Source organism: Aquarana catesbeiana, linkage group LG12, assembly GCF_042186555.1.
Source record: "Aquarana catesbeiana isolate 2022-GZ linkage group LG12, ASM4218655v1, whole genome shotgun sequence".
NCBI lineage: Eukaryota > Metazoa > Chordata > Amphibia > Anura > Ranidae > Aquarana > Aquarana catesbeiana.
In genome coordinates, this window is record NC_133335.1 from 118937992 (window position 1) to 118962223 (window position 24232).

A 24232-nucleotide genomic window follows, 5' to 3' on the forward strand; every position below is an offset into this window, starting at 1 on the left:
TGCAAATTTTATAGCATTGATCGCTGTATAACTGTGAATGGTCCCAAAAATGTGTCAAAAGTGTCCGATGTGTCCGCCATAATGTCGCAGTCACGAAAAAAAAATCGCAATCGCCGCTAAAAAAATAAATAAATATTTTTTAAAAAAAATGCCATAAATCCCGTATTTTGTAGAGGCTATAACTTTTGCGCAAACCAATCAATATACGCTTATTGCGATTTTTTTTTTACCAAAAATATGTAGAAGAATACGTATCGGCCGAAACTGAGGAAAAGATTTGTTTTTTTAAAAAAAATTGGGATATTTATTATAGCAAAAAGTAAAAAATATAGTGTTTTTTTCAAAATTGTCGCTCTTCTTTTGTTTATAGCGCAAAAAATAAAAACCGCAGAGGTGATCAAATACCACCAAAAGAAAGCTCTATTTGTGGGGAAAAAAAGGACGTCAATTTTTTTTGGGTACAAAGTCGCACGACCGCGCAATTGTCGTTTAAAGTGCGACAGCGCTGAAAACTAAAAATTGGCCTGGGAAGGAAGGGGGTGAAAATGCCCTGTATTGAACAGGTTAAAAAAGAAAAACTGAAATATCACATGGTCCTAAGTATTCAGACCCTTTGCTCAGTATTTAGTAGAAGCACCCTTTTGATCTAATACAGCCATGAGTCTTTTTGGGAAAGATACACGTTTTTCCTGAGCACTCTGGAGAAGGTTTTCGTACAGGATATCCCTGTACTTGACCGCATTCATCTTTCCCTCGATTGCAACCAGTCGCCCTGTCCCTGAAGCTGAAAATCACCCCCACAGCATGATGCTACCACCACCATGCTTCACTGTTGGGACTGTATTGGACAGGTGATGAGCAGTGCCTGGTTTTCTCCACACATATCACTTAGCATTAAGGCCAAAAAGTTCTATCTTGGTCTCATCAGACCAGAGAATCTTATTTCTCACCATCTTGGAGTCCTTCAGGTGTTTGTTTAGCAAACTCCATGCGGGCTTTCATGTGTCTTGCACTGAGGAGAGGCTTCCGTCGGGCCACTCTGCCATAAAGGCCCGACTGGTGGAGGGCTGTAGTGATGGTTGACCTTCTACAATTTTCTCCCATCTCCCGACTGCATCTCTGGAGCTCAGCCACAGTGATCTTTGGGTTCTTCTTTACCTCTCTCACCGAGGCTCTTCTCCCCCAATAGCTCAGTTTGGCAGGACGGCCAGCTCTAGGAAGGCTTCTGGTCATCCCAAACGTCTTCCATTTAAGGATTATGGAGGCCACTGTGCTCTTAGGAACCTTAAGTGCAGCAGAATTTTTTTGTAACCTTGACCAGATCTGTGCCTTGCCACAATTCTGCCTCTGCGCTCTTCAGGCAGTTCCTTTGACCTCAAGTCCAATCAGTATAATCAAACACAGCTGGACTCAAATGAAGGTGTAGAACCATCTGAAGGATGATCAGAAGAAATGGACAGCACCTGAGTTAAATATATGAGTGTCACAGCAAAGGGTCTGAATACTTAGGACCATGTGATATTTCATGTTTTCTTTTTTAATAAATCTGCAAAAATGTCAACAATTCTGTTTTTCTGTCAATATGGGGTGCTGTGTGTACATTAATGAGGAAAAAAAAATGAACTTAAATGATTTTAGCAAATTTCTGCAATATAACAAAGAGTGAAAAATTTAAGGGGGTCCGAATACTTTCTGTCCCCACTGTAAAAGAGAAGTGTGGAATTAAAAAAAAAAAAAAAGAAAAAAAACACTCATATTCATCCGATCACTCAGTTCTCGGTCTTCAGTGAGGACAGCCGGTGACCGTCAGTCACCAGCTCTCTGATCCTCCAACGCTCACTGTAGTGCTAGGCTGTGAAGGGGGCAGGAGCACCTAGCTCAGGATCACAGCAGCAAGCTGAGAAGCTGAGCCAGCTGCTGGTCAGGTATTTGGGCGGATCCCAACTGTAAAGTCGGAATCCCTACAGAACATGGACCAGCTCTGTGACATCAACCGATAGACTTTAACCAGTTGTCAGCTGAATACAGGTCAGAGGAGTGCAGAACTAAATGCACTCCTGTGACCTGCAGGAGAAGTATGGCCAAAAGAGCTTTGGCTAAACCTCTCCTTTAACGTGAAATAATGTGCCACCAAGGCATTCACAAACAGGAGATGGTGGAGGAAGTTCTTAAAGCGGAGTAAAATAACAATTATGACAAACACCATTATTTATTTATTGAGCAGTCATTCCCTTTTTGGGCTTCGTCTTGGAGTACCAATAGAGTTTGCCAGTGCATATACATTTAAAGCCCAACTCTGGAGTATTTTTTTTTTTTCTATAATCCATCCCCCTGGAGGAAATAAAGCAGCTCTGGCAGCAAAATTTACCTCTTTTCTGACATTGTTCCTCTTAATAATTCCTTTCCCTTGTAAGATTTCCTCAGCTTCCAGGTTGAAATGAAACCCGGCATGATTCAACTTGGAAGAATGAGGCCAAGTGAGTGCAGGGTGCAATGTGATTTTGTCCTCTGAGAGGGCATCACCACAGAGCACTGCAATCACAGTGTAATACTGCATAAAGCAGTGCTGATGTCATAACATCAGTGCCACTCTTTGCATCAAGGCCTGGCCATTGCTGGTAGTAGAAAAGGAAAGTATGAGAAAAAATACAGCCAGGAGGCAGTTCCTGGAGTTGGCCAGAGTTTGACAGAAAAAGAGGCAGAATACCACATGCTATATTAGGCAATGATCACCCTACATGCATCTACCAACAATGGAACAAAATAGGAAAGCTTACCTTTGGTAGCTGCTTCTTCAATAGCCTCTTTAGCCAATGCTGCAATTGCTGGCCACACTATATCAGTTAGACGCTTTAACTGGTCCTGAAACAAGCAAGAGAGTGTATATAAAAAATACAACTTTTAATACATACAAAAAGTTTAATTTTCTAATACTTATTACAAATAACACCTTTATTATGAAAAATATATTTACCGATCACAAATATGGTTAAAGATGTATAACATTTTTCAAAAATCTGTAAAACTTCTTTGGTGTGAGAGGAAGAGAGACCTGAGGACTTATTTAATTTATAGATATATGGTTTATAGATTGATTTTATTTTCTGGCAAACATTGTAGATGAAGAATTGCCATAAAGTAAAAATTTGGCTTTTGAGTATCTTAAAGCTTTTTCAACGCAAATTAATAAAATTTTATCAAGTTCTGTTCTTTTTTGATCTATAAGTCTTCTGGTGCCAGGGTCATGGATGTCTTGTGAATTTTTATACAGTTTATCAAGATCTTTATTGAGAATTTGAATGTGTTTAACCACTTCAGCCCCAGAAGGTTTTACCCCCTTCCTGACCAGAGCACTTTTTACAATTTGGCACTGCTTCGCTTTAACTGCTAATTGCGCGGTCATGCAATGTTGAACCCAAACGAAATTTGCGTCCTTTTCTTCCCACAAATAGAGCTTTCTTTTGATGGTATTTGATAACCTCTGCGGTTTTTATTTTTTGCACTATAAACGGAAAAAGACCGAAAATTTTTAAAGAAAATGATATTTTCAACTTTTTGTTATAAAAAAAATCCAATAAACTCAATTTTAGTCATACATTTAGGCCAAAACGTATTCGGCCACATGTCTTTGGTAAAAAAAAAAGTCAATAAGTGTATATTTATTGGTTTGCGCAAAAGTTATAGCGTCTACAAACTAGGGTACATTTTCTGAAATTTACACAGCTTTTAGTTTATGACTGCCTAGCTCATTTCTTGAGGTGCTAAAATAGCAGGGCAGTACAACCCCCCGCCCCCAAATGACCCCATTTTGGAAAGTAGACACCCCAAGGAAATTGCTGAGAGGCATGTTGAGCCCATTGAATATTTTATTTTACTAAATGATATATTGCTCACACATGCCATGGGCATATGTGGAATTGCACCCCAAAATACATTCTGCTGCTTCTCCTGAGTACGGGGATACCACATGTGGGACTTCTTGGGAGCCTAGCCGGGGCCCCGAAAACCAAGCACCACCTTCAGGATTTCTTTCTAAGGGCGTAAATTTTTGATTTCACTCCTCACTACCTATCACAGTTTTGAAGGCCATAAAATGCTAAGATGGCACAACCCCCCCCCCCCCAAATGACCCCATTTTGGAAAGTAGACACCCCAAGCTATTTGCTGAGAGGCATGGTGAAAGAGGCACCATTCTAACCACTTGAAGACAAAACCCTTTCTGACACTTTTTGTTTACATGAAAAAATATATATTTTTTTTGCAAGAAAATTACTTTGAACCCCCAAACATTATATATTTTTTTAAAGCAAAGGCCCTACAGATTAAAATGGTGGGCGTTTCATTTTTTTTTTTACACAGTATTTGCGCAGCTATTTTTCAAACACATTTTTTGGGAAAAAATACACTTTTTTTTAAATTTTTATGCACTAAAACACACTATATAATACACTATAAAACAAATGTTTGATGAAATAAAAAAGATGATCTTAGGCCGAGTACATGGATACCAAACACGACATGCTTTAAAATTGCACACAAACGTGCAGTGGCGACAAACTACATACATTTTTAAAAGCCTTTAAAAGCCTTTACAGCTTACCACTTTAGATTTACAGAAGAGGTCTACTGCTAAAATTACTTCTCTCGATCTGACCTTCGCGGTGATACCTCACATGCATGGTGCAATTGCTGTTTACATTTGACGCCAGACCGACGCTTGCGTTCGCCTTTGCGCGAGAGCAGAGGGGAAGGGGGGTGCTTTTTTTTTTTTCTTTATTATTTTTTTTGCTTTTTTATCTTATTTTTAAACTGTTCCTTTCATTTTTTTTTTAATCATTTTTATTGTTATCTCAGGAAATGCAAATATCCCCTATGATAGCAATAGGTAGTGACAGGTACTCTTTTTTGAAAAAATTGGGGTCTATTAGACCCTAGATCTCTCCTCTGCCCTCAAAGCATCTGACCACACCAAGATCGGTGTGATAAAATGCTTTCCCAATTTCCCAATGGCACCGTTCACATCCGGCGAAATCTAAATCATGAAATGCTCGTAGCTTCCGGTTTCTTAGGCCATAGAGATGATTGGAGCCATTCTGGTCTCTGATCAGCTCTATGGTCAGCTGGCCGAATCACCGGCTGCATTCTCGGGTTCCCTGTTGGGACAGGAGAGCCAGAGAAAACCATGAAAGACGGTGGGAGGGGGGGACATTCCCTCCCACTGCTTGTAAAAGCAGTCTAGAGGCTAATTAGCCGCTAAGATTACTTTTACATGAAAGCCGACCGATGGCTGAAAAGAATGATACCAAAATGATACCAAGATGATACCTAAACCTGCAGGCATCATTCTGGTATAACCACTCAATGTTCAGCAACATACCAGTACGTTGCTGGTCCTTGTTGGGCATATATTGTAATCTTTTTTTTCATGCAGCCTGTGGACTGAACAAAAAAAAGAGATTGATCGATGGGTATGCCCACCATTAGAATACCTCCCTTTATCCACCCACTTCTAATGATGGGCATACATGCACCATTTATATATGCCGAAGCATGGGGGCATCCGCCCCAAAAGTTAGGAGCAAATCGCTTCTCCGCCCCTTCTGCTCCCATGCTTCGGCATATATGCTGAAGTATGTAACTGTGGTGGTGAAATCGCCTCCAACAGCGCTGGAGTCATGGCTTTATGTATCGTGGGAGCAAACGCTGTTGCTGTCAAGATAATTAAATCCGCGTTGCAACTGAATGGCGTACCTGCTAAGCAAATGATGGTTAACAATAAAACAAAGAAACATTACAGTATAACAGTAAGACTTACCATACCTGCAAAGCAAAAAAAAAGTAAAAATTAAAACATTTTTTAACGCAACCTGTTCCTTATATATATATATATATATATATATATATATATATATATATATATATATATATATATGCTGAAGCATGGGGGCATCCACCCACAAAAGGTAGGAGCAAATCGCTCCTCCGCCCCTGCTGCCCCCATGCTTCGGCATATATGCTGAAGTATGTAACTGTGGTGGTGAAATCACCTCCGACAGCGCTGGAGTCACGGCTTTATGTATCGTGGGAGCAAACGCTGTTGCTGTCAAGATAAATAAATCCGCGCTGCAGCTGAATGGCGTACCTGAAAACAAAAAAATGGTTAACAATAAAACACAGTAAACAGTAAAGTATAAAAAAATTACATACCTGAAAAGCAAACATGATAAAACATAACAACAATAAAACATTGCAGAATAGAATACAGTAAAAAAAAGAGCAGAACAATAGAGAGAGAATAGAGAGAGAGAGAACAATAAAACAACAACTATTTTTGTTTTTTTTATTTTATATTTTTTGTGTTTTTTTTTTTTTTATAATTAACTTTTGTAACTGTAACCGGTTCCAGGTTTGGGTCTCTCAAAATGCGATGGCATCTTGGGTCAGGACAGGAGGCACAATAATAGCGGGTGTCACGCCTATATCCACGCTTTCTGCAGACACAACATTTTCTTTGCGGGGCTCATTGGGTAGGGGTATGCAGGAGGACATCAGGTAAATGCCTCTCATGCAGCCGGCTTACTGCATTTGGATTGGGAAGGGGAGCTGGAGCACCGTCTGGAAACAGAAGGGCTCTAACGATCTCTTCCTGGAATTTAAGGAAGGATCCAGTCCGTCCTGAAGCTCTGTATAGCACATGAGCGTTCAGCAAAGCCAATTGAAATAAGTATACAGACACTTTTTTATACCAGCCTCTGGCCTCACCGGCAGCTAGGTACGGCGCCAACAACTGGTCGTTGAGGTCCACCCCTCCCATATTTTGGTTATATTCGTGGACACAGAGGGGTTTCTCCACAACACCAGTCGCTGTAGTAATTTGGACTGTTGTGTCTGCATGAAGGGAGGCAAGAACAAAGACATTCTTATTATCCCCCCACTTAATAGCGAGCAAATTATTACACTGCAAGCAAGCTCTCTCCTCCAGCCTAAGACGGGAATCTACAAGCCGCTGGGGAAAGCCCCGGCGATTAGGTTGCACGGTGCCTCATGCTCCAAACTGATGATCAAAAAGGTGACTAAAAAGTGGCACGCTCGTGTAATAATTGTCCACATATAAGTGGTACCCCTTTCCAAGGGTGACACCAAGTCCCACACAATCTTGCCAGGGCTTCCTATGTAGTCAGGGCATTTTGTCGTCTCTACGTGGCCATCTTTTCCCTTGTAAACCATAAAACTACATGTATAGCCTGTGGCCCTGTCACAGAGCTTATACATCTTGACCCCGTATCTGGCAAGCTTGCTGGGAAGGTACTGTTTGAATGACAAGCGGCCAGAAAACTTAATCAGGGACTCATCAACGCAGACAACTTGATGGAGAGTAAACAAGTCTGCAAAACGTTGGTTGAAGTGGTTTACAAGGGGCCGAATTTTGTAGAGCCGATCATATCCAGGGTCTCCACGAGGACGACAGAGTTCATTGTTGCTGAAGTGCATGAACCGCAAAATCTGCTTGTATCGTGCCCTGGCCATGGAAGCAGAGAACACGGGCATATGGTGAATTGGGTCAGTGGACCAATATGACCGCAACTCACTCTTTTTGCTTATGCCCATGGGGAGGGAAAGGCCCAGAAAGATCTTAAATTCGGAAACCGTAATTGGTTTCCAATCTCTGGCAAGGGAGGACTGGGGAATAGTGGGGATGTGTTGACCAGCGTACAAATTGCTTTGGTCCACAATAGATCTATAGAGATCTTCGGTAAAAAACAGCGAATAAAAATCAAGTGAGGTAAAATCAACTGTTTCCACATGAATGCCGGGTTGGCCAGTGAATGGGGCAAGTACGGGTGCTGCAGAATTGGTGGGTTCCCAATTAGGATTGGTGAATGCAGCAGGAAGGGCACTATGGGCACGACGGACCTGTGTTAGTCTTCTTGGTGGCAGCGGGACACTACTTGTACTTGCCAACTCGCCAGCTTGAACTGCACTTAAGGGACTCACCACATCACCAAGTGTTACTGCAGTGCTGGATGTACGATCAGGGTGTACTAGGCCGCTGGTGCTTGCCAGTTCACCAGAAGGAATAGCTCTATATGAGGGACCTGCGATTCCTGCACTTTAACAACAGCAGAAGAAGATTGGGGTCTGGTACGCCTGACCTTGGCAGGGACCAATATCTAGCACATGGCACTTTAGTTATACAGTAAGTATTCACATATGTGTAATCACCAGTTTTTTATTTTTAGTTTTGGTTTATGCGACATCCATCTGTAATTTTTTATTTTCTGCATATTTAACTATTCTCACCCACAAACATTTAGAGGAGCAATCTACACTAATTTTCTAATCTAACAACATATACACCAGAGGGTGTAACACAATTGAAAAAACAAGCACTAATTGAAAAACAAGAAATAATTGGCCTTTAAGGCTACATCACATGTCACTTTAAATTTTTAATTTTCAACAGTGTTATGCTCCGTACACACGGTCGGATTTTCCGACGGAAAATGTGTGATAGGACCTTGTTGTCAGAAATTCCGACCGTGTGTAGGCTCCATCACACATTTTCCATCTGATTTTCCGACACACAAAGTTTGAGAGCAGGATATAAAATTTTCCAACAACAAAATCCGTTGTCGGAAATTCTGATTGTGTGTACACAAATTCGACGGACAAAGTGCCATGCATGCTCAGAATAAATAAAGAGATGAAAGCTATTGGCCACTGCCCCGTTTATAGTCCCGACGTACGTGTTTTATGTCACCGCGTTCAGAATGATCGGATTTTCCGACAACTTTGTGTGACCGTGTGTATGCAAGACAAGTTTGAGCCCACATCGATCCGAAAAAATCCTATGATTTTATTGTCGGAATGTACTAACAAAGTCTGACCGTGTGTACGGGGCATTATTGTGTTTATGTTATGCTTTCCGTAAAGAAGTCACTCTTTAACCACTTGCCGACCGCCTCACGCATATATACGTGAACAGAATGGCACGGGCAGGCAAAATCACGTACCTGGTACGTGATTGACTTCCCGCGGGCAGTGGGTCCGATCGGACCCCCCCCGGTGCCAGCGGCGGTCGGCTTTTGTCTGGGAGCGTTTAGAGATGAGGGGGAGGCCATCCGATCGTGGCGCCCCCCCTCGCTATCGCTCCCAGCCAATAAGAAACATCCCCTGCCTCTGTGTAGTACACAGAGGCAGAGGATGTGATGTCATCTCTCCTCGGCTCGGCAGTTTCCGTTCCGGCGCCGAGGAGAGAAGACATGTGAGTGCACAACACATACACACACACACACAGGGTAGAACATGCCAGGCACACTTTACACCCCCGATCCCCCCCCGATCGCACCCCAATCACCCCCCCCCTGTCACACTGACACCAAGCAGTGTTTTTTTTTTTTTCTGATTACTGCATGGTGTCAGTTTGTGACAGTTAGAAGTGGTAGGGCAGTTAGTGTTAGCCCCCTGTAGGTCTAGGATACCCCCCTAACCCCCCTAATAAAGTTTTAACCCCTTGATCACCCCCTGTCGCCGGTGTCGCTAAGCGATCATTTTTCTGATCGCTGTATTAGTGTCACTGGTGACGCTAGTTAGGGACGTAAATATTTAGGTTCGCCGTCAGCGTTTTATAGCGACAGGGACCCCCATATACTATCTAATAAATGTTTTAACCCCTTGATTGCCCCCTAGTTAACCCTTTCACCACTGATCACCGTATAACTGTTATGGTTGACGCTGGTTAGTTCGTTCATTTTTTATAGTGTCAGGGCACCCGCCGTTTATTACCGAATAAAGGTTTAGCCCCCTGATCGCCCGGCGGTGATATGCGTCGCCCCAGGCAGCGTCAGATTAGCGCCAGTACCGCTAACACCCACGCACGCAGCATACGCCTCCCTTAGTGGTATAGTATCTGTACGGATCAATATCTGATCCGATCAGATCTATACTAGCGTCCCCAGCAGTTTAGGGTTCCCAAAAACGCAGTGTTAGCGGGATCAGCCCAGATACCTGCTAGCACCTGCGTTTTGCCCCTCTGCCCGGCCCAGCCCAGCCCACCCAAGTGCAGTATCGATCGATCACTGTCACTTACAAAACACTAAACGCATAACTGCAGTGTTCGCAGAGTCAGGCCTGATCCCTGCGATCGCTAACAGTTTTTTTGGTAGCGTTTTGGTGAACTGGCAAGCACCAGCCCCAGGCAGCGTCAGATTAGCGCCAGTACCGCTAACACCCACGCACGCACCGTACACCTCCCTTAGTGGTATAGTATCTGAACGGATCAATATCTGATCAGATCTATACTGGCGTCCCCAGCAGTTTAGGGTTCCCAAAAACGCAGTGTTAGCGGGATCAGCCCAGATACCTGCTAGCACCTGCGTTTTGCCCCTCCGCCCGGCCCAGCCCACCCAAGTGCAGTATCGATCGATCACTGTCACTTACAAAACACTAAATGCATAACTGCAGTGTTCGCAGAGTCAGGCCTGATCCCTGCAATCGCTAACAGTTTTTTTGGTAGCGTTTTGGTGAACTGGAAAGCACCAGCGCCCTAGTACACCCTGGTCGTAGTCAAACCAGCACTGCAGTAACACTTGGTGACGTGGCGAGTCCCATAAGTGCAGTTCAAGCTGGTGAGGTGGCAAACACAAGTAGTGTCCCGCTGCCACCAAGAAGACAAACACAGGCCCGTCGTGCCCATAATGCCCTTCCTGCTGCATTTGCCAATCCTAATTGGGAACCCACCACTTCTGCAGCACCCGTACTTCCCCCATTCACATCCCCAACCAAATGCAGTCGGCTGCATGAGAGGCATTTTCTTTATGTCCTCCCGAGTACCCCTACCCAACGAACCCCCCCAAAAAAGATGTCGTGTCTGCAGCAAGCGCGGATATAGGCGTGACACCCCCTATTATTGTCCCTCCTGTCCTGACAATCCTGGTCTTTGCATTGGTGAATGTTTTGAACGCTACCATACACTAGTTGAGTATTAGCGTAGGGTACAGCATTGCACAGACTAGGCACACTTTCACAGGGTCTCCCAAGATGCCATCGCATTTTGAGAGACCCGAACCTGGAACCGGTTACAGTTACAAAAGTTAGTTACAAAAAAAAGTGTAAAAAAAAACAAAAAACAAAAAAAAACACAAACAAAAATATAAAAAAAAAAAAAAATAGTTGTTGTTTTATTGTTCTCTCTCTCTCTATTGTTCTGCTCTTTTTTACTGTATTCTATTCTGCAATCTTTTATTGTTATTATGTTTTATCATGTTTGCTTTTCAGGTATGCAATTTTTTATACTTTACCGTTTACTGTGCTTTATTGTTAACCATTTTTTTGTCTTCAGGTACGCCATTCACGACTTTGAGTGGTTATACCAGAATGATGCCTGCAGGTTTAGGTATCATTCTTTTCAGCCAGCGGTCGGCTTTCATGTAAAAGCAATCCTAGCGGCTAATTAGCCTCTAGACTGCTTTTACAAGCAGTGGGAGGGAATGCCCCCCCCACCGTCTTCTGTGTTTTTCTCTGGCTCTCCTGTCTCAACAGGGAACCTGAGAATGCAGCCAGTGATTCAGCCAGCTGACCATAGAGTTGATCTGAGACCAGAGTGGCTCCAAACATCTCTATGGCCTAAGAAACCGGAAGCTACGAGCATTTTATGACTTAGATTTCGCCGGATGTAAACAGCGCCATTGGGAAATTGGGGAAGCATTTTATCACACCGATCTTGGTGTGGTCAGATGTTTTGAGGGCAGAGGAGAAATCTAGGGTCTAATAGACCCCAATTTTTTCAAAAAAGAGTACCTGTCACTACCTATTGCTATCATAGGGGATATTTACATTCCCTGAGATGACAATAAAAATTATTTAAAAAAAAAAAAAAAAAATGAAAGGAACAGTTTAAAAACAAGATAAAAAAGCAAAAAACTAATAAAGAAAAAAAAAAAAAAAAAGCACCCCTGTCCCCCCTGCTCTCGCGCTAAGGCGAACGCAAGCGTCGGTCTGGCGTCAAACGTAAACAGCAATTGCACCATGCATGTGAGGTATCACTGCGAAGGTCAGATCGAGGGCAGTAATTTTAGCAGTAGACCTCCTCTGTAAATCTAAAGTGGTAACCTGTAAAGGCTTTTAAAAATGTATTTAGTTTGTCGCTACTGTACGTTTGTGCGCAATTTTAAAGCATGTCATGTTTGGTATCCATGTACTCGGCCTAAGATCATCTTTTTTATTTCATCAAACATTTTGGCAATATAGTGTGTTTATTGCATTAAAATTTAAAAAAGTGTGTTTTTTCCCCAAAAAATGCGTTTGAAAAATCACTGCGCAAATACTGTGTGAAAAAAAAAATGAAACACCCACCATTTTAATCTGTAGGGCATTTGCTTTAAAAAAATATATAATGTTTGGGGGTTCAAAGTAATTTTCTTGCAAAAAAATTTTTTTCATGTAATCAAAGAGTGTCAGAAAGGGCTTTGTCTTCAAGTGGTTAGAAGAGTGGGTGATGTGTGACATAAGCTTCTAAATGTTGTGCATAAAATGCCAGGACAGTTCAACCCCCCCCCAAATGACCCCATTTTGGAAAGTAGACATCCCAAGCTATTTGCTGAGAGGCATGTCGAGTCTATGGAATATTTTATATTGTGACACAAGTTGCGGGAAAGAGACAATTTTTTTTTTTTTTTTTTTTGCACAAAGTTGTCACTAAATGATATATTGCTCAAACATGCCATGGGAATATGTGAAATTACACCCCAAAATACATTCATTTTGATTTCACTCTTCACTGCCTATCACAGTTTCGGAGGCCATGGAATGCCCAGGTGGCAAAAAACCCCCCCAAATGACCCCATTTTGGAAAGTAGACACCCCAAGCTATTTGCTGAGCAGTATAGTGAGTATTTTGCAGACCTCACTTTTTGTCACAAAATTTTGAAAATTGAAAAAAGAAAAAAAATTTTTTTTTTCTTGTTTTTCTTCATTTTCAAAAACAAATGAGAGCTGCAAAATACTCACCATGCCTCTCAGTAAATAGCTTGGGGTGTCTACTTTCCAAAATGGGGTCATTTGGGGGGGGTTTGTGCCACCTGGGCATTCCATGGCCTCCGAAACTGTGATAGGTAGTGAGGAGTAAAATCAAAAATTTACGCCCTTAGAAATCCTGAAGACGGTGATTGGTTTTTGGGGCCCCGTACGCGGCTAGGCTCCTAAAAAGTCCCACATGTGGTATCCCCATACTCAGGAGAAGCAGCTAAATGTATTTTGGGGTGCAATTCCACATATGCCCATAGCCTGTGTGAGCAATATATCATTTAGTGACAACCTTTTGTAAATTTTTTTTGTCATTATTCAATCACTTGGGACAAAAAAAATGAATATTCAATGGGCTCAACATGCCTCTCAGCAATTTCCTTGGGGTGTCTACTTTCCAAAATGGGGTCATTTGTGGGGGTTTTGTACTGCCCTGCCATTTTAGCACCTCTAGAAACGACATAGGCAGTCATAAATTAAAGGCTGTGTAAATTCCAGAAAATGTACCCTAGTTTGTAGGCGCTATAACTTTTGCGCAAACCAATAAATATACCCTTATTGACATTTTTTTTACCAAAGACATGTGACCGAATACATTTTGGCCTAAATGTATGACTACAATTATAGTAAACAGAAGCGGAGGAAGTGATATCATCGCTCCTCGGCTCGGTATTTTCTGTTCCGGCACCGAGGAGAGAAGACATCGATGTGAGTGCACAAACACTACACACACAGTAGAACACGCCAGGCATACTGTACACCCCCCATCACCCCCTGATCACCCCCCCGCGTCACACTGACACCAAGCAGTTTTTTTTTTTTCTGATTACTGCATTGGTGTCAGTTTGTGACAGTTAGTGTGGTAGAGCAGTTAGTGTTAAGCCCCCTTTAGGTCTAGGGTACCCCCCTAAGTTTTAACCCCTTGATCACTCCCCATCGCCAGTGTCACTAAGCGATCGTTTTTCTGATCGCTGTATTAGTGTCACTGGTGACGCTAGTTAGGGAGATAAATATTTAGGTCGCCGTCAGCGTTTTATAGCGTCAGGGACCCCCATATACTACCTAATAAAGGTTTTAACCCCTTGATTGCCCCCTAGTTAACCCTTTCACCAGTGATCACCGTATGACTGTTACGGGTGACGCTGGTTAGTTAGTTTATTTTTTGTAGTGTCAGGGCACCCGCCGTTTATTACCGAATAAAGCGGGATCAACCCAGATACCTGCTAGCACCTGCGTTTTGCCCCTCTGCCTGGCCCAGCCCACCCAAGTGCAGTATCAATCGATCACTGTCACTTACAAAACACTAAACACATAACTGCAGCGTTCGCAGAGTCAGGCCTGATCCCTGCGATCGCTAACAGTTTTTTTGGTAGCGTTTTGGTGAACTGGCAAGCACCAGTGGCCTAGTACACCCCGGTCGTAGTCAAACCAGCACTGCAGTAACACTTGGTGACATGGCGAGTCCCATAAGTGCAGTTCAAGCTGGTGAGGTGGCAAGCACAAGTATTGTCCCGCTGCCACCAAGAAGAAGACAAACACAGGCCCGTCGTGCCCATAATGCCCTTCCTGATGCATTCGCCAATCCTAATTGGGAACCCACCACTTCTGCAGCACCCGTACTTCCCCCATTCACATCCCCAACCAAATGCAGTCGGCTGCATGAGAGGCATTTTCTTTATGTCCTCCCAAGTACCCCTACCCAACGAACCCCCCCAAAAAAGATGTCGTGTCTGCAGCAAGCGCAGATATAGGCGTGACAACCTGTCCTGACAATCCTGGTCTTTGCATTGGTGAATGTTTTGAACGCTACCATACACTAGTTGAGTATTAGCGTACAGCATTGCACAGACTAGGCGCACTTTCACAGGGTCTCCCAAGATGACATCGCATTTTGAGAGACCCGAACCTGGAACCAGTTACAGTTACAAAAGTTACAGTTACAAAAAAAAAGTGTAAAAAAAAAAAAAAAAAAATAGTTGTCGTTTTATTGTTCTCGCTCTCTATTGTTCTGCTCTTTTTTACTGTATTCTATTCTGCAATGTTTTATTGTTATGTTTTATCATGTTTGCTTTTCAGGTATGCAATTTTTTATACTTTACAGTTTACTGTGTTTTATTGTTAACCATTTTTTTGTCTTCAGGTACGCCATTCAGCTGCAGCGTGGATTTATTTATCTTGACAGCAACAGCATTTGCTCCCACGATATATAAAGCCGTGACTCCAGCGGAGGTGATATATGCCGAAGCATGGGGGCAGCAGGGGCGGAGGAGCGATTTGCTCCTACCTTTTGCGGTAGGATGTCCCCATGCTTCGGCATATATAAACTGTGCATGTATGCCCATCATTAGAAGTGTGTGGATGAAGGGAGGTATTCTAATGGTGGGCATCCCCACCGATCAATCTCTTTTTTTCGTTCAGCCCACAGGCTGCATGAAAAAAAGAAGATTACAATATATGCCCAACAAGGACCAGCAACGTACTGGTATGTTGCTGGACTTTGAGTGGTTATACCAGAATGATGCCTGCAGGTTTAGGTATCATCTTGGTATCATTCTTTTCAGCCAGCGGTTGGCTTTCATGTAAAAGCAATCCTAGCAGCTAATTAGCCTCTAGACTGCTTTTTTTTTACAAGCAGTGGGAGGGAATGCCCCCCCATCGTCTTCCATGTTTTTCTCTGGCTCTCCTGTCCCAACAGGGAAACTGAGAATGCAGCCGGTGATTCAGCCAGCTGACCATAGAGCTGATCAGAGACCAGAGTGGCTCCAAACATCTCTATGGCTTAAGAAACCAGAAGCTACGAGCATTTCATGACTTGGATTTCGCCGGATGTAAACAGCGCCATTGGGAAATTGGGAAAGCATTTTATCACACCGATCTTGGTGTGGTCAGATGCTTTGAGGGCAGAGGAGAGATCTAGGGTCTAAAACCCCAATTTTTCAAAAAAGAATACCTGTCACTACCTATTGCTATCATAGGGGATATTTACATTCCCTGAGATAACAATAAAAATGATTAAAAAAAAATAATGAAAGAAACAGTTTAAAAATAAGATAAAAAAAGCAAAAAAAAAGAAAGAAAAAAAGCACCCCTGTCCCCCCCTGCTCTCGCGCAAAGGTGAACGCAAGCGTCGGTCTGGCGTCAAATGTAAACAGCAACTGCACCATGCATGTGAGGTATCACCGCGAAGGTCAGATCAAGGGCAGCAATTTTAGCAGTAGACCTCCTCTGTAAATCTAAAGTGGTAACCTGTAAAGGCTTTTAAAGGCTTTTAAAATGTATTTAGTTTGTCGCCACTGCACGTTTGTGTGCAATTTTAAAGCATGTCATGTTTGGTATCCATGTACTCGGCCTAAGATCATCTTTTTTATTACATCAAACATTTGGGCAATATAGTGTGTTTTAGTGCATTAAAATTGAAAAAAAACCAAAAAATGCGTTTGAAAAATCGCTGCGTAAATACTGTGTGAAAAAAATAAAAAATGAAACACCCACCATTTTAATCTCTACGGCATTTGCTTTAAATAATATATAATGTTTGGGGGTTCAAAGTATTTTTCTTGCAAAAAAAATAATTTTTTCATGTAAACAAAAAGTGTCAGAAAGGGCTTTGTCTTCAAGTGGTTAGAAGAGTGGGTGATGTGTGACATAAGCTTCTAAATGTTGTGCATAAAATGCCAGGACAGTTCAGACCCCCCCAAATGACCCCATTTTGGAAAGTAGACACCCAAGCTATTTGCCGAGAGGCATGTTGAGTCCATGGAATATTTTATATTGTGACACAAGTTGCAGGAAAAAGACAATTTTTTTTTTTTTTTTTTTGCACAAAGTTGTCACTAAATGATATATTGCTCAAACATGCCATGGGAATATGTGAAATTACACCCAAAATACATTCTGTTGCTTCTCCTGCTCCCAAAAAGTCCCACACATGTGGTATCCCCGTACTCAGGAGAAGCAGCTAAATGTATTTTGGGGTGAAATTCCACATATGCCCATGGCCTGTGTGAGCAATATATCATTTAGTGACAACTTGTGCAAAAAAAAAAAATTTGTCACTTTCCCGCAACTTGTGTCAAAATATAAAATATTCCATGGACTCAACATGCCTCTCAGCAAATAGCTTGGGATGTCTACTTTCCAAAATGGGGTCATTTGGGGGGGGGGGGGGGGTTTGTGCCATCTGGACATTTTATGGCCTTCAAAACTGTGATAGGTAGTGAGGAGTGAAATCAAAAATTTACGCCCTTAGAAATCCTGAAGGCGGTGATTGGTTTTTGGGGCCCCGTACGCGGCTAGGCTCCCAAAAAGTCCCACACATGTGTTATCCCCATACTCAGGAAAAGCAGCTGAATGTATTTTGGGGTGCAATTCCACATATGCCCATGGCCTGTGTGAGCAATATATCATTTAGTGACAACTTTTTGTAATTTTTTATTTTTTTTTGCCATTATTCAATCACTTGGGACAAAAAAATTAATATTCAATGGACTCAAGATGCCTCTCAGCAATTTCCTTGGGGTGTCTACTTTCCAAAATGAGGTCATTTGGGGGGTTTTGTACTGCCCTGCCATTTTAGCACCTCAAGAAATGACATAGGCAGTCATAAATTAAAGGCTGTGTAAATTCCAGAAAATGTACCCTAGTTTGTAGGCACTATAACTTTTGCGCAAATAAATATACACTTGACATTTTTTTTTACCAAAGACATGTGGCCGAATACATTTTGGCCTAAATGTATGACTAAAATTGAGTTTATTGGATTTTTTTTAGAACAAAAAGTAGAAAATATCATTTTTTTTCAAAATTTTCGATCTTTTTCCGTTTATAGTGCAAAAAATAAAAACGGCAGAGGTGATCAAATACCATCAAAAGAAAGCTCTATTTGTGGGAAGAAAAGGACGCAAATTTTGTTTGGGTACAGCATTGCATGACCACGCAATTAGCAGTTAAAGCGACGCAGTGCCAAATTGTAAAAAGTGCTCTGGTCTGGAAGGGGGTAAATATTTCCGGGGCTGAAGTGGTTAAAGTCCCTAACAAACCCTCACTAATTTGCTATAGAGAGTTCCTTGCCCAAGATTGAACCCTTGAGTATCATGAACCTACTTTCTTCATCACAAAATACGTTTTGTACTTCAAAAGGGAACGAATTATGTATAAAAATTAGAGGTGCACGGAAATTTCGGCCGCCGAAGATTATTGTCCGAAAACGGTGTTTGGCATCGGCCGAAAGAAAAAAAAGCCGATACCGAAAGGGGGTGTGGCCCACCCCGAGTGCTGCCCATTGCGGGAGTGTCATCCTGGCACACCCAGTCCTCCACTCCCTCCTCCTCATCTCCGTGTGTCACGGAGCTGAGTTGCAAGGGCCGCAGTAACAATGTCCCGTCTCCTGTGATAGACGGGACATTGAATCATTTGTTTAACGTGATCACAGGAGGTGGGTCATTGTTACTGCGGCCCGGGCAATTCAAATCTGCTCCGTGACACACGAAGATCGCCGCTCTGATCTGGGCACAGGCAGGCTGCATCTACAGGCACTGGTGAGGCTGCAGGCACAGGCAAGCTGCATATGACGGGCACTGGTGAGGCTGCTAGGCACAGGTAGGCTGCATATGTTGGGCACTGGTGAGGCTGCATATGTCGGGCACTGGTGAGGCTGCTGGGCACAGGCAGGCTGCAACCACAGGCACTGGGTTGGCTGCTGGGCACAGGCAAGCTGCATATGATGGGCAGTGGTGAGAGTGCTGGGCACAGGCAGGCTGAATATGAAGGGCAACCGTGAGGCTGCTGGAAACAGGTAGGTTGCATATGACAGGCACTGGTGAGGCTGCTGGGCACAGGCAGGCTGCATATGACGGGCACTGGTGAGGCTGCTGGGCACAGGCAGGCTGCATATGACGGGCACTGGTGAGGCTGCTGGGCACAGGCAGGCTGCACATGACGGGCACTGGTGAGGCTGCTGGGGACAAGCAGGCTGCATATGACGGGCACTGGTGAGGCTACTGGGCACAGGTAGGCTGCATATGATGGGCACTAGTGAGGCTGCTGGGCACAGGCAGGCTGCATCCACAGGCACTGGGTTGGCTGCTGGGCACAGGCAGGCTGCATATGATGGGCACTGGTGAGGCTGCTGGGCACTGGCAAGCCGCAAATGACGGGCACTGGTGAGGCTGCTGGACACATACAAGAGGTGGTTGGAGAGGTGGTTAGAGACTGAGGACATGATACAAGAGATGGTCAGAGACTGCAGACTGCATTTTTCTTGAGCTTTTCTTGCACTAAAAGGTGCCAATAATGGCCAACAATAAATTCATAATAATTTAAATTGATATTAACTAAAAAGTCGCAGTCACAATAAAATTCGCAGATTTTCCTTACGGGTAAAAAAAAAAAATAATAAAAAAGCTATAAATCTATCGCCTATTTTGTAGACACTATAACTTTTGCACAAAACAATCAATATATGCTTATTGCGATTTCTATTGCCAAAAATATGTAGAAGAATACATATTGGCCTAAACTGACAAAAAATTTTTTTTTTTTTTTTTTTTTTTTTTTTTTTTAAAAAAAAGCAAAGAAGAGGGATATTTATTATAGCAAAAAGTACAAAAAGAACCAGTTACACTTACCGGTAACGGTGTTTCTGGGAAGTCTTCCAGGACGGTACCCTGAGAGATGACTGGTCCACCTGACAGGAAACACAATCAATTAAGAGGTTAAAGGCCCCCGCCCCTCCCGATGCTCCTCAGTTGTGACAAAGTATTGACCCACACCAGTGCACGAGAGTGAAAAACATAACCACCACCACACTCTAAACATTACATGTTTCCTAAATAGAACGGGTGGGAAGTAGGCCTGCCGTCCTGGAAGACTTCCTAAAAACACCGTTATCGGTAAGTGTAACTGGTTCTTTTCTCAAGTCGTCTTCCAGGACGGCACCCTGAGAGAAGAGCAAGTAGCCTACCTACCTTTAGGGCGGGACCACCGCTTGCAGGACCTTCCTGCTAAATGCCAGGTCCTGAGGAGATAGTAACTCCACTCTATATTGCCTCAGGAACGTGTTCTGGCTTGACCATGTAGCAGCTCTACATATCTGCTTCACCGAAGCTCTGGCCCTTTCCGCCCAGGAGGTTGCCAGAGAGTGCGTGGAATGCGCTCTAAGATTTCTAGGAGCTGCTTTACCTGACTGCTCATAGGCTAATTAAATGGTACGTTTAATCCACCTAGCTATAGAAGCCTTGGATGCCTGTTGGCCCTTCTTTTGGCCAGAAAAATTAACTAAAAGATGGCTGGGCCTTCTGAATTCGTTAACCCTTTCTAGGTAGGATAATAAACAGCGTCTGACGTCCAGACAATGAAAAGAAACTTCCCCTTCACTTTTGGGGTTACTACAAAAGGAAGGCAGCACCACTTCCTGAGTCCTATGGAACTTTGATGCTACCTTAGGGAGGTACAGGGGGTCCTGCCTAAGTATAACCCTGTCCTTGAATAAAGAAAAAAATGGTTCTTTAATAGAAAAAGCCTGAATGTCACCTACTCTCCTAGCTGAGGTGATTGCTAGTAAAAATGCTAATTTAAAGGTCAGGATCCTAACGGGGATCTGATCTATCGGTTCAAATGGGGCCTTTGTTAACCCCTCCAGTACTAGTGTAAGGTCCCAAGGAGGACACCTGGACATTTGAACAGGGGACAACCTCTCCCTGACCAAGAGAAATCTCTTGATCAGGGGGTGTAATGCCAAACGTTTCTCAAGGAAACAGGACAGGGCTGAAACCTGCGCCTTAAGGGTCTTGGTTGCCAAACCTAGATCTGCTCCATCCTGGAGAAATTCTAAGATAGCAGGGATCTCTCTTTGAGAAGTCCCTCTCTCCTGGCACCAGCGAGAGAAAATCGCCCAGGTCTTGGCGTAAATACGCCTTGTGACTGGCTTCCTACTAAGGAGCAGTGTATCCACTACTCTGTCCGACAGCCCCTTCTCCCGCAGGTTCTGCCTTTCAAGAGCCAGGCCGTCAGCTTGAAGAAGCTGGGGTCTGGGTGGCGGACTGGACTCTGAAGGAGAAGGTCGCCCCGGACCAGAAGGTGAAGCGGTGGGGCTATGGACCAACCCTGCAGGGTTGGAAACCAGGCTCTCTTGGGCCACCAAGGGGCTATTAGAATCAATTTGCTTTCCGAGAGGAACAGTTTTTGAAGGACCCTCAGAATTAGTCCCAGAGGGGGAAAGGCATAGGCCAGTCGGAAGTCCCAGACCTGCGCCAACGCATCTATCCCCTCTGAGCCTCTCTCTCGAGCAAGGGAAAAGAAGCTCTTTACCCTTCTGCTTTTCCTGCGGGCAAAGAGATCTATCTCTGGAACGCCGAATTGCCGACTTACCAGGCAAAAGACCTCTGGATTCAGTTCCCATTCCCCCTGCAGAATCGGCTGCCGACTGAGGTAGTCTGCCTCTACATTTAACGTCCCCTTTATGTGGACTGCGGAGATGGAAGGAATCCAACTTTCCGCCCAGGACAGGATCTCTGCTGATAGGGATAGGAGTGTTGTGGATCTGGTACCCCCCTGATGATTCAGAAACGCCACAGCCGTGGCATTGTCTGACAAAACCTGCACCTCCGGGCCCCTGATCCTTCCTTCGAAAGCCTTTAGTGCTTCTCCTATGGCCAACAGTTCTCGAAAATTGGAGGAGGACCTTCTTTGTTCTGAATCCCAGGATCCCTGAGCTATTAGATCCTCCAGGTGGGCTCCCCACCCCCAGGAACTTGCATCTGTAGTTATCCTGAGAGGCTGAAGTTGGCTCCAAAGAAAGCCCCCTTGAAGCCTCTGAGGAAGGAGCCACCAGTGAAGGGAGTTCTTTACTTACCGGGATGGCTATCTCTATGTCCAGAGAGTCTCTTTTTCTGTCCCAAGAGGATAGAAGAAAGTGCTGGAGGGGCCTGGAGTGTAGCTTTGCCCAAGGAACTGCTGGGATAGCTGACGCCATTAGACCCAGAACTCTCATGATACCTCTGTAGGAGATAGTGCTTGCCTGTAACAGCGACGTGACCGCTGATATGAGGCCCTCTACCTTGCCCTGAGGAAGAACTAACTTTTGTTCTGAGGAGTCCACCAGGAAACCCAGATAAAGCTTTGTCTGAGCAGGAGTCAGCGAGGACTTTTCCTTGCTGACAATCCATCCCAGGGCTTCTAAGGTCTCCATTACTCTGGATAGATCCAGAAGTAGTTGATCCCGACTTAGACTGTAAATCAAAATGTCGTCCAGGTAGGGAATCAATGCCACTCCCTGGAGGTGCAGAAAAGCCACCACCTCTGCCATGACCTTTGTAAAGACTCTCGGACTGGATGCCAGTCCAAAGGGGAGGGCTGTGAACTGCCAGTGTTGCACTCCCTCTGGAGAGGCGATCGCAAATCTCAGGAAGCTTTGATGGCCCTGAAAAATGGGGACATGAATGTAGGCGTCTTTTAAATCCAAGGTCACCATAAACACTTCTTTGAGGAGATGTCTCCTGAAGGAATAGACACTCTCCATGCGGAACTTCTTGTAACGAAGAAAAACATTGAGGTTCCTTAGATTTATAATAAGACGATACCTTCCTGAGGGTTTTGGTATCACGAAAATGTGGGAATAAAACCCCTGACCCTGCTGGTCCACTGGAACAGGTATTATAACCTGACTGGCCAGCTCTCTTATATTCTGAAGGATTCCTACCACCTTGCAGGGATCCCTGGGAAGGCAGGTCAAGAGAAACTTGGGGGGTGGAGGGGAGAGAAACTCCAATCTGTAACCCTCTCTTATGATCCAAAGTACATAGGGGCTTTGGGTGATCCTTTCCCACTGAGAGGCAAAGTGGGAAAGTCTGCCCCCTACCGGAAAGTCATTTGGGGGTCTTGTCAACTGACTTCTGGCTGGAAAAGAGAACGCCAGTTTTTTGTTTGTCTTTTCCTGCGCCCCAACGTCTATTAGGGGAGACCTTTTTCTCGGAGAAGCGATTCCTTGCCTGGGGGGGCCACGAAAAAAACGCTTCCTCTCTCTCCTAGGTTTGGTAGGAAATTTTTTCCCCTTCTCGGTAGATCTGGCTAGAGCCTAAAATAGGCCAGCACCAAAAAGGAGCGTCTCTTCAAAAGGAAGACCACATAGATGGGTTTTGGATGAGCTATCCCCATCCCAGGTTTTAACCCAGAAGGCTCGCCTGGCTGAGTTTAGTAAGGCACCTGTCTTAGCGGTTGTACGCACTGTCTCAACTGCAGCATCTGCTAAATATGCGACAGCATTCCCTATGACCTCCAGAGAATCCAGGACCTCCTTGGATTTTGAGGTTCGGGATACGTGGTCCATTAATTTACAGACCCACGTGTCGGCATTCCTTGCGATGCAAGCTGAGGCCAATGTGGGGCTCATAGCCGCAGCGTTAGCTTCCCAGGCTCTGCGTAAAATGGTTTCAGCCCTGCGATCCATTTGATCCTTTAAATTACCGGTATCTTCAAAGGAAAGATCCGACTGCTTAGAGACCTGTGCTAAGGAGGCGTCTAGTCTAGGAGTTTTGAAAAACTTTTCCTCATTCTCCTCAGAGAAGGGGCATCTACGCTTCCAGGTTTTATATTTCAGAAGCCTTCTTTCTGGTTCTTTCCATTCCCTTAAGATGACTTCCTTAAGGGCGGAATGTACCGGAAGGACCCTGGCCTGAGGTTTAATCAAGCCTCTATACATCCTATCCTGAGCGGACACCTGTGCAGCAGGCTCCTGAATCTCTTCTGAGGCATAAATAGCTTTCAGAAGATCTTCCATGTCGTCGGCAGAAAATATATGTCTGCTAGACCTGGATTCCTCCCTCCCATCCTCCTCTTGGCTGACCACCACAAAAAATGATTAGGAACTTCTAAATCACACTCTTCCTCTGAATCGTGGGGGAGTGGATACTTCAGTACCTCCGCCCGATACCTCCTAGAGGAGGCGGAGCTCTCCTGGGAAGAGGCATCCTTACTAGAGTGAGCCTCTGAATCCCTAGGCTTAAGGGTGGCCTGAAAAGACTTTAAGGTGGACAGCATCTCAGTTTGCACAGTAAGGAATTCCTTCATTATCTGAGTTGTCTCCTTCCCTGTCAACTTCTGTATGCATTTAAAACAGAAGGGCTTTGGATGTTCTGGGGGTAGCCTGTCATTACAGTTTCCACATCGTTTAGAGCGGGTGGAGGATTTCACAGGACGGCTGGCAACCTCACGG

The 24232-nt window shown here is 44.1% G+C and overlaps 1 protein-coding gene across 5 annotated transcripts in view; it reads right to left on the reverse strand.

Moving 5' to 3' along the window:
• The window catches only part of COASY (Coenzyme A synthase), a 747507-nt gene that overhangs the window by 181295 nt on the left and 541980 nt on the right, over positions 1–24232 (reverse strand). For all 5 annotated transcript variants that reach the window (XM_073608300.1, XM_073608302.1, XM_073608303.1 and 2 more), the window contains one exon: positions 2778–2862. In XM_073608300.1, coding sequence (XP_073464401.1) covers positions 2778–2862 — 85 coding nt within the window. The remainder of the gene's footprint in view (positions 1–2777; positions 2863–24232) is intronic.